A 10,479-nucleotide genomic window follows, 5' to 3' on the forward strand; every position below is an offset into this window, starting at 1 on the left:
CCGGCCTTCCGTCCGTCATGGGGCGGCCGCCTCGACCCGCGGCGGCGCCGGCCGAGCGGCGGGGTCCGGGCTGAGGACCGGGGGATCGCGGCGGCGGCGGCGGAGGAAGAGGAGGAGGGAGCCGGGGCCGCCGGAGATGTTCAGTGAGCGCGGGCCGGGCCGGGGCCTCGGCGGAGGGGCGGGCGGGTCTGCCGGAGCGCGGGCTCCCCGGCCGGGGGGGCCCGGGGGTCCCCGGCCGGGTCCGAGAGAGAGCGAGGCCTAGGCCGGGCACGCGCCGCCCCGACCGCGTGGAGGGGCTCGGGGGGGGGGGAGGGGGGCGGGGGGCCGGTTGGCGCGCGCCCCGGGAGCGGCCGGGACCGGGGACCCCGCGCCCCGACCCCCGGCCCCGCAGCCCTCGCACTTGTCGCCCCCTGCCCGCCTGCCCATCCCCCTTGACCTCTGCCCCCTGCCCCCTTCCTGATGATCCCCCCACTCATCTCTCACACGCACACACACTCATCCTACACATACACACACTCACACACACATCACATACATACACACACTCACACACACATCACATACATACACACGCTCACACACACACACCCGGTGGGCAGTCCCGGCGCACTCGGAAGTTGCCCTCCTTTCCTCTCCTCTCCTCTCCTCTCCTCTCCTCTCCTCTCCTCTCCTCTCCTCTCCTCTCTTCTCTTTCCTCTCCTTTCCTTTCCTCTCTGCTTTCCTCTCCTCTCCTCTCCTCTCCTCTGCTTTCCTCTCCTCTCCTCTCCTCTGCTTTCCTCTCCTCTCCTCTCCTCTGCTTTCCTCTCCTCTCCTCTCCTCTCCTCTCCTCTCCTCTCCTCTCCTCTCCTCTCCTCTCCTCTCCTTTCCCTTCCTCTCCTTTCCCTTCCTCTCCTTTCCCTTCCTCTTCTTTCCTCTCCTCTCCTTTCCCTTCCTCTTCTTTCCTCTCCTCTCCTCTCCTTCCCTCTCCTCTCCTCTCCTCTCCTTCCCTCTCCCCTCCCCTCCCCTCCCCTCCCCCCCCACGCCTCCACCCCTCCCCTCTCCTGACCTGAGCTCCTCTCATCTCCCCTCCTCTCCTCTCCTCTCCTTTCCTTTCCTCTCTGCTTTCCTCTCCTCTCCTCTCCTCTGCTTTCCTCTCCTCTGCTTTCCTCTCCTCTGCTTTCCTCTCCTCTCCTTTCCTCTTCTTTCTTCTCCTCTCCATTCCTTTCCTCTCCTTTCCTCTCCATTCCTTTCCTTTCCTCTCCTCTCCTCCCGTGAAAATTGCCGTCAGCCACCGCTGTTGTCAGAGAAGGGAGACCCCCCCACCACACACACCCCTCCCCACCCATTGACGAGTGAGGGTCTGCAGCCCCAAGAGTTGGGGGAGTGGGTGGCTCGGGGTCAGGGGTCTCCCAGCGCCTTTCCAGCCCCCTCCCGTGGGGCGGAGGGTGGCCCGGGACGTCTGCTTCTTCGCCCCGGCCCGGGTGGGCGAGGGGCTGCAGGGGTCTGACCCGGGCCTCCCCCCCAACCCCCTGGGGGGCATCCACAGACCCAACCTGGAAACGCCCCAGACTCCGGGTACCGGTCCGGGGGTCGCTCACCCACGTCTCCTGGGGGGTTTCTTTGTTCCGCAGGTCATGAAACGGGTCCGCACAGAGCAGATCCAGATGGCCGTGTCCTGCTACCTCAAGCGTCGCCAGTACGTGGACTCCGAAGGCCCCCAGAAACAGGGCTTGCGACTGTGCCAGACCGCCGAAGAGATGGCGGCCAATCTCACGGGTAACCGGGCGGCGTGGAAACCCTGTCCGTCCCGCTTGGCTTCCCGGGATTCTGTCTCTCCCTCTGGGGGGTCCCCCGAATTAGTCTGGGGTGCCCTCTTCCTCTCTGGCACGGCGGCGCCCAGGTGTGCGTTGAGCAGGCCGAGCGTCCTCCCCGCGCCCGACGTTCACTCCTTCCCCGGGGGCACAGTCTGACCTCAAGTCCTCACAGTGATGCTGGGGTGGACGAGGGGCTTCTCTCGACCTCCGGGGGACCGGACTTTGCCAGGCTTGACCCGGGGCTCTTGGGGGCGAGGAGAGTCTACGTGCTGCAGCGGGGCTCTCCGGGGTCCTCCGGTCACCTGGACTACTTACTGGGTGCCTACCGTGGGCAAGGCAGTGTGCTAAGCGCTTCCCTCCCACCACAAACCCAGTAGCAGTGACCCTGTTTTTCTCTGTGCCTTTCCACTGCCACCCTCCCATCTCACAGTCAGTCATTCATGTTTATTGAGCACTTACTGTGAGCACAGCACTGTCCTAAGCGCTCGGGAGAGTACAACGTAACCGTTTAGCGGACATATTCCCTGCCCACAAAGAGCTTGCGATCTAGAGGGGGAGTCTCCCACCACTTTTATCCAGCACCAAGAGGTCTTAATCCCTAGTCTGTCATCTCCTCTCTATCCCCCTAAACTAACAAAGTACAGATGTTAAGGCCCAATTGACTGTCAGTTCCTTGCGGGCAGGGTTTATGTCTTCCAACTCCACTGTCCTCTCCTCAGTACTTTGTATGGTGCTCTGCGAATAGTAAGCGTTCAGGAAATGCTACAGATTGGTTGGTTGAAGATGGTTCTTGGGGCTCTCTGGTTCCTGGCACGCAGGAAACACTGCTACAAACTTCTCTGGTTCTGAATTGTGGTTACCGTGCGGCAGGTGGGGTCCGGCAGAGCAGGGCGAGAGAGGGGGCCTCGAAAGTCCCCGGCAAGGGCGGCTGGGCTGTCGCTCTTCGGGGCTAGAAGGTGTCGCCTGGCTGGTGTGGGCGGGGGCATCGCGTCCTGAGGCCGGGGCTGACGGGTTCCTGCTGCTGACCCGGGGGTCTTTGCTTCTGCCTCCCCAGTCCAGTCGGAGTCGGGCTGTGCCAACGTGGTGTCGGCTGCCCCCTGTCAGGTGGAGCCCCAGCAGTATGAAGTACAGTTCGGACGCTTGCGGAGTTTTCTCACAGGTGAGTGTGGGCTCGGGGCGGCGGTGGCTTTCCGTAGCTTAGCCGGGGGCGGGGATAATTGAAAAACCATCCGTCCCGACCGAAACGAGTCACATCTCTTTGGCTTCCGTGACAAAGACACACATTAGCAGACAGAATTGGTCTAGAATCATCCCCCGGCGTTGCCGTCTCTGGAGGCGGTCCCGAGCTGCTGCCGCGCGGTACGGAGCGGGCAGCGGGCACAGTCTGAGCTCGGGGCTTCAGAAGACAGACTCCAGAGGCACCCGGGGGTCCCGGCCCTCTTCCAAAACCCAGTAGCATCGACTGAGCACCCGCTGTGGGCTGCGCACTGTACTAAGCGCTTGGGAGAGGACAGTAGAGAAGGCAGGCTTCCGAGTAGCTTATCGACCGGCTGGGGAGATGGACATTAAAATGGGTAACAGGTAGGGGGGACTAACAGGGTAGAAAACTGACAGGGTAGGGCACGTCAGGACTAGTAGTCGTAATGGTGTTGATTAAGCACTTATTGCTTGCAGAGTGCTGTACTGAGCACTGGGAGAAAACACCCGACTGGGAATAAAACAAGGTCCTTGTCCCTCGTGGGGCTCCCAATGGAAAAGTTTAAGTGGGGCGAAGGGAATGGAGACGGGCATGTCGAGGCTACCCAGAGCGGATGGTGGAGAGGTGACTCCCAGGTTCGTAGGGGAGGCGGAAGCGTCAGGGCACTGGTTGAGGGACTGTAGTGTGGGGAGATGGAAAGTGGCCCTCCTATGGCACAGGAGGAGGCTAAATGGACCTCCCATGGGTAAACGCAGCCCAGTTTTTTGCGGGGGGTTGTTTTTAAATGATATTCGGAAGCGCTTACAATGTGCCAGGCACCGTAGTAAGTGCTGGGATGGTTTCAAGCTGATCGGGGTAGGCACAGTTCCTGTCCCACACTGGGCTCACTGTCATCATCATTTACAGATGAGGTAAGTGAGGCCCAGGGAAGTGACTTGCCCAAGGTCACAGCAGAGCCGCGAGTAGAACCCAGGTCTTGCTGACTCCGGGACCCACGCTGCATCCACTAGGCCATGCTGCTTTTCGTTGGGGGCAGGAGGGGCTTCTCCCCAGGGGGTCCCAGAAGCCCCCGAACTGTCTGCCTCAGGGAAGCGAAGGTGAGGGGACTGCCAGAGAATTCCCTCCATGTTCCGATCCATGTGACGGGATCCCGAGTTCGCCCGCGTGCCCCGCGGGGGTACAGACCGGAGAGAGGGCTCTTGGCTGGAAGCAGGCTGGGCCCGGGGAGGCCCTGAGGGGAGAGCGTGGGGCCGACCAGGGGCACGAGACCAGGAAGCTCCAAAAGGTACTAGCGAGCGGCCCCCACTCCGCTCTCGGGAGCAGACGGGAGGCTCCGAGCCCCCCCCGGGCAGCCCGGGCGCCTCGGGGGGGGGCGAGGACGGAGGCGGGGAGGCCCTTCAAGCCGTTTTTGGTGCCGTTGCAGATTCCGACTCCCAGCACAGCCACGAAGTGATGCCTCTCCTGTATCCCCTGTTCGTCTACCTCCACCTGAGCATGGTCCAGAGCGGCCTGAAGAGCACCGTGGACAGCTTCTACAGTCGCTTCCATGGGCTGTTCCTGCAGAACGCCGGCCAGAAGGATGTCATCGAGCAGCTGCAGACGGCCCTGACGCCCCAGGACATCCTGGCCAACCTGACGCTGCGCGCCTTCCTGGACAACAAATACGTGGTGCGCCTCCAGGAAGACAGCTACAACTTCCTCCTCCGCTACCTGCAGAGCGACGACAACGGCGCCCTGGTCCAGGTCCTCACCCTGCACATCCACCTGGACGTGCAGCCGGCCAAGCGGACCGACTACCAGCTGTACGCCAGCGGCGGGTCCTCCCGGGGCGAGAGCCACGGCCTGGAGCCGACCGACGGGCCGCCCGCCCTCCTGCGCAACGAGGCGGCCCTGGAGGCCTTGCGGGACAGCATCCGCCGCGTCAGGGACGGGCCCCCGTCCCTCACCACCATCTGCTTCTACGCCTTCTACCACACGGAACAGCTGCTCAACACGGCCGAGATCTCCCCGGACGGCCGGCTGCTGGCCGCCGGCTTCGACGACTCCTGCGTCAAGCTCTGGAGCCTGCGGTCCCAGAAGCTGAAAGCGGAGCCGCACTGCGTGGACGTGGCCCGCGTCCACCTGGCCTGCGACGTGCTGGATGCTGAGGTCTGAGTATTGCCGCCGTCCCGTCCCCATCCCTCCCACCCCAAGGAGGGCCCGGACCTCCCGGGCGTTTCGGAAACGACCCCTCCTCCTGCCCCCGGACGCTGGGGTGTCTCTGGCCTCTGTAGAAGACCTCGGGCCCAAGGGGAGAGCCATGGGCTTCCCTAGGGAATTGGGGGTCGTCCTGCTGGGCCGGGGCGGGTGGGCGGCCGGGGAGGTGGGGGGCAAGGAGGGCGGGGGGATGGGCTGGCCTGGTAAAGAGGGTGGCCCCAAGCTCAGGAGGGACGAGGCGGAGTACGTCTTAAGTCTCACCCCTGCCCTCCCTCTGAGGGCAGCGTGCCAGTCGGTCATCCGCCCACTGATTTGACGTTCCTCGAGAGAAGGCAAGGTTGTCTCCTGAAGAGGAGGAGCCTGGATTGGAGATTCAGGAAAGCTGGTTGTGATACCCTAAGTGATCTCAGGTGGATCCACTCACCTCCTCCATCCCGGTTTGCTGCTGGCAACATGGCGGAGGCCCCCCCATCTCCTCTCCCCTCTACTCCCCTTCCCCCCCGTCAGACTGGGGTCCAAAGGGACTGCAGGGACCGGGCCCAGCGGCCAAGCCCACACCCTGCCGAGGCCTAGAGGGAGGGAGAGAGAGCTGATGATGGAAAAGCGAGGGGCTAGACTCCAGGGAGGCTTCAGCCTTCAATCCGAGGGAAGCCGCCGTCGGCCGTCCGACCGTTTGGGCCTGACCGTGCGCGGGCTTAGGGGCAAGCGGAAGCTTCCTGAGAGCAAGAGTGCTCTCCCAGGCTTCTTGGGGCTCTGACAGCAGGGAAGCACGGGTTCGGGTCATCAGTGCACCCCGTCCCTCCACCGCGAGCTCAGTCCGCGTGGTCACCCGGAAGGAAGAACCGCCGTTTGGGTGGCAAGAGAGGTCAGGTGGCAAGCGGGAGTGGCAAGCAAGTGGCAACTTGGCTTGGAGCTACGGCGGCTCCTCCCAAGGAAGTGCCGAATTAGAAGCTGGAATAGTCCCCCCCGGGATCCCAGCAGGTGAGGGTCCGGAGGGCCGGGCGGCCTCGAGGCAAAATCCGGTGGTTTTCGGGAGTCTGTGTTGGAACAGGGTGAGGCTTGTGGGGCCCCGGAGTTGTAGAGTGCCAAGTTCGAGGGTGGGGGGGGGGGGGGGAGGGGTTTGGTTTTGTCCTGGGCCGGGCCCTCTGTGGGAACACCGTGTTGGGAGGCGGGCACGACCTCCGGCTTCTGGGCATCGAAGAAGCTTAGGAATCCCCGCTAAGTCTTCCCCTCCGGCCCCTTCTGTGGGCCCCCTTCTGCCTCTCTCCCAGCTTCCCGGGGTACCCCCCAGGGATGACATCCCTGAGTTTGAGAGACTCCTCTGTCCCCGGTAATCCGCATCACCCCCCGCCGACTCCGGCCGCCCCCAGCCGTCCGGAGCTGAGCCCGATCGTCACTCCTCTTGCGGTCTCACTTCCAACTCTCTGCACAAGCCTCAAGGGCAGGCAGGAACAGACAGCAGGGCTCTTAGCCCCATTTACAGGTGGGGAAACTGAGGCTGAGAGGTCACCAGGCCGGTCACAGCGACAGCGGGAACGGTCTCTGGAAAATGAATTCCACAGACCTCTCCGAGGAGAGGGAGATGGTACTGTATCTACCCCAGCCCTGAGCACAGTGCTTGGCCCAAAGGAGGCACTTAGCAAGTACCATGGAAGAGCCAGAAATGCCAGTGAAGTGAAAAGGAGACTCCACAGAGCTCCTGAGGGAAGCAGTGTTGCCTAGTGGAAGGGACTGAGTCTCTTCATTTCTCTTTGCCTGTTTCCCCATCGGTAAAATGGGGATTCGATGCGTGTTTTCCCTCCTACATGGCCTGTGAGCCCCCTCTGGGACAGGGACTGGGTCCGGTATCATTAACTCGTGTCTGTGCCAGCGCTTAGTACAGTGCTTGACAAATAGTAACAATGATAATTACATTCGTTGAACAGAGCGCTCCACAAGTAACCACGAGGATCACTGTCATTATTATGATTACTGTAGAGCAAAAATTTAAAAGAAATTTCCACTGGAGTACCAGGCCTATCCTCGTTGCTGGCTGGCTACTAACCAGCACTCCCACTCCCTGCTGTCGCAGACTACGGTCCCCGATTTGCGTTTCTGCTTTTTTGCGAGCAAGCGTGTTTTTTGAGACTAGGACTCGATGGGTGGGGGGATGGGAGGTGGGGAGGTTTCAGTCTCTTGGTTAGTCCCCAGTCCTCTGAGCGTCCCACCTCGACTTCAGCCGGAAGACCTTTTTTGTCATCTCTTCCCCAGAAGCGTTCACTTTCCTTTTCTGCAGCCAGCTTCCTGACTGACTTCAGACTCTGGGGCTGGGCAGGGCAGGGCCGGCCTGGGCTGGGCCGGCAGCCGCGTTAGTAAGTAGCCAGCGTGCGTCAAAATAGGAATGTCAGAAACATCTCGACGGCTCCCCGACGGCCAGCCTCGGCCTCCTAGATTTTAAAATCTGTCATCGTTAGGTCGTGTAGCGGACCTGTCGGCAGGGTGGCCCGAAGAGCCACCCCAGAGACCAGCGCAGGAGTGTGTGTCCGTGGGGTGTTTGGCCTTTTTGGGTCCCTCTCTGGATCAGTAGCGCCCAAGGTCTGGATTTTTGTTTGGGCCATTGGGTGGGTGCAGGGCGTTATGTGCGTACATGCTGGGGGACAAAGGTCAGGTGCCCGCAGGCTTCCGGGGTTGTCGCCGGGCGGCAGAGATCACGTTGAGGAGTTGAATTCACTAACATCCCTGAAGGCCTCTGGTAGTGATCGAGTGCTCTCTCGGTGCCAAGCACTGTGTTAGGCATTGGGGTAGAAATCAGAGAATCAAGTCAGACCCAGTCCCCTCCCTGCAGCCAGAGAGAGGGCAAGGCAGATGTCTTGTTCCCACTGTACAGATGAAGACATTGAGGCCCAGAGAAGCCAAGTGATTCTTTTCCCCCATGGTCTGGGGTAGAGATTGGGACCTGGACCCAGGGGTTCCCGCCTCCCGTCTCCGGGTCCCGTGCTGTTTCCGCTAGGCCCCGGACGGCTCCGGTCGGCCGTTCCTCGGCCATCTTCCATTCGGACGTCCCAGAGACCCACAGACGCAGCAGAGAGGCGGCCCCTGCCAGATATCTGGGGTCCGTGCTAGCGGGACTGTCGAGCAGATGTAAATCCTCATCTCCTTCGGCCCACCTGGGCAGCTGGGCGAAGTTTGTGTCACCTTTGGCCGAGTCCCAGGGGCTCAGGTGATAGGCTGGGCGCCATCCCCGTGGCCCCACTTTTCCCATCCCACCTCTGACCTCTCGGCATCGTGGCACCGAGGTAGCGTCGGGATTCTCAGTTGCATCTGCAGAAGGCTTAAGGTCGGAAGTGCACTATTGGAGGACAGGGAGCCTATGGGGACTCCATCCCAAAATGTCCTGAGCGGGCTCAGAAGATTCCCTCCCGCCAGGTGGTCGGAAGACTTCATCTGGGGGCTGCATCAAGCTAGGTGTGTCGTGTGGAATGTGAACTCGTCGCGGGTGGGGAATGCGTCTGTTTGTTGTTGTAGTGTACTCTCTCAAGCGTTTAGTACAGTGCTCTGCACACAGTAAGCGCTCAGTACGATCGAACGAACGAATGAGTGTAGAAGGTGGACTGCCCGTCGAGGCGTGAAACCTAATCCGGCCACGACCAAGGAGGCAGCTCAGACTGCCGGACGTAGCCCTTCCGGGAAGCTTCAACCAGATTGGCTTTCAGGGTCCCGAACGGCTTTCAGGGTCCCGACCGGCCCCCAGGAGAGACGTCCGGCCGGAGCTAGTGACGCCCCGGGGAGCCGGGGTCCGGAGAAGTGTGGACTCGGAGAGGAGAGCCATCCCGTTGGCCGGAGCGGCGGGGCGGCAGAGCCAGCGATGCCTGGCTCGGGCGGGGAGGCGTTTGTGGTCTCCGAGGGAGGAGTCGAGGGCCAGGGCCAGGTCAGGCGGGGATCCTTCCCCAGCCAGAGCGGGTTTACGTAGTCGCTCTCCCCGCGTAGAGTGGAAGATCCTCCCAAGATGGGGCTCGGGTCCTTCGCCACCTCCCCGCCACCGGCGGGCATCCCGACCCAGCCTCGCAGCCGAGCGTGGCGTCTGCCGGGCGCGCCGCCGACTCCTCTGCCCGCCCCGGGCAGCCTCCCCCCTCGCCAGACCACTGACGGTTTCCCTCTCCTCTCCCCTTCTGTCTCCCTCCCCCTCCTTCGTCCCCGCCAGGAGGAAGACGGCGCCGGCACCGAGATGAAGACCCTGCGCGGCCACTGCGGGCCGGTGTACGGCACGCGCTTCCTCTCCGACGGCTCGGGCCTGCTCTCCTGCTCCGAGGACACGTCCATCCGCTACTGGGACCTGGGCACGTTCACCAACACGGTGCTCTACCAGGGCCACTCCTACCCGGTGTGGGACCTGGACGTCAGCCCCTGCAGCCTCTACTTCGCCAGCGCCTCCCACGACCGCACGGCCCGGCTCTGGTCGCCGGACCGGACGTACCCGCTGCGCGTCTACGCCGGCCACCTGGCCGACGTGGACTGCGTCAGGTTCCACCCCAACTCCAACTACCTGGCCACCGGCTCCACCGACAAGACGGTGCGGCTGTGGAGCGCCCAGCAGGGCAGCTCCGTGCGGCTCTTCACCGGCCACCGGGGCCCCGTCCTGTCGCTCGCCTTCTCGCCCAACGGCAAGTTCCTGGCGTCGGCCGGCGAGGACCAGCGGCTGAAGCTGTGGGACCTGGCGGGCGGGGCCCCCTTCAAGGAGCTGAGAGGCCACACGGACAACATCACCAGCCTGGCCTTCAGCCCGGACAGCAGCCTGGTGGCCTCGGCCTCGATGGACAACTCGGTCCGCGTCTGGGACATCCGGAGCGCGCACTGCGGCGCCGCCGCCGACGGCTCGTCCGGGGAGCTGGTGGGCGTCTACGCCGGCCAGGCCAGCAGCGTGCTGAGCGTCCAGTTCGGGGCCTGCAACCTCCTTCTGGTCACCGGGGTGACCCAGGAAAATCAGGAACACTGACTTGGTTTTTGACACCCTACGGGGTGGGGCCGGGGAGGGGGAGGGCAGCTTCCAGGCGCCTCATTCCAAACGGGGATGGTTTCGGTGACTGCGGACGGCGCCCTGGCCCTCGTACCTGTCTCCCGCCGGTCACCCCTGCGTTGGCCACGCTGCCGCGGGGGGCCGACGGGGGAGGAGATGGTGGGGCTCGGGGGAGGCCTCGGAGAGGGTGCTTCTGGGCGGGCCCGCTCAACCTCTTGGGGGGGGGTCTCGGATTTCCCCGCCGTGACGCGGAAGACCTCCCGGGGCGGCTGCCGTCGGCCCGTGGGGGGGGGGATCCT

At 63.2% G+C, this 10,479-nt stretch overlaps 1 protein-coding gene across 1 annotated transcript; it reads left to right on the forward strand.

The window, feature by feature from the left end:
- The first annotated feature begins 110 nt into the window (after window positions 1–110).
- TAF5L (TATA-box binding protein associated factor 5 like) lies at window positions 111–10,479 on the forward strand. The gene is made up of 5 exons (XM_029047364.1): window positions 111–143; window positions 1,611–1,755; window positions 2,848–2,952; window positions 4,415–5,139; window positions 9,368–10,479. Exons 2-5 carry the CDS (start codon window positions 1,614–1,616, stop codon window positions 10,157–10,159), a joined length of 1,764 nt encoding a protein of 587 aa, XP_028903197.1. The 5' UTR covers window positions 111–143; window positions 1,611–1,613; the 3' UTR covers window positions 10,160–10,479.

This window comes from Ornithorhynchus anatinus, chromosome 19, assembly GCF_004115215.2.
Source record: "Ornithorhynchus anatinus isolate Pmale09 chromosome 19, mOrnAna1.pri.v4, whole genome shotgun sequence".
Lineage (NCBI taxonomy): Eukaryota > Metazoa > Chordata > Mammalia > Monotremata > Ornithorhynchidae > Ornithorhynchus > Ornithorhynchus anatinus.

What these genes read in the sequence shown, in the direction of transcription:
- TAF5L (XM_029047364.1), top strand. Translation starts at nt 1,614, where the DNA reads ATGAAACGGGTCCGCACAGAGCAGATCCAGATGGCCGTGTCCTGCTAC. An exon ending in CTTGCGGAGTTTTCTCACAG is followed by an intron (nt 2,953 to 4,414) that starts GTGAGTGTGGGC and finishes GTGCCGTTGCAG; the next exon opens with ATTCCGACTCCCAGCACAGC. An exon ending in GCGACGTGCTGGATGCTGAG is followed by an intron (nt 5,140 to 9,367) that starts GTCTGAGTATTG and finishes CGTCCCCGCCAG; the next exon opens with GAGGAAGACGGCGCCGGCAC.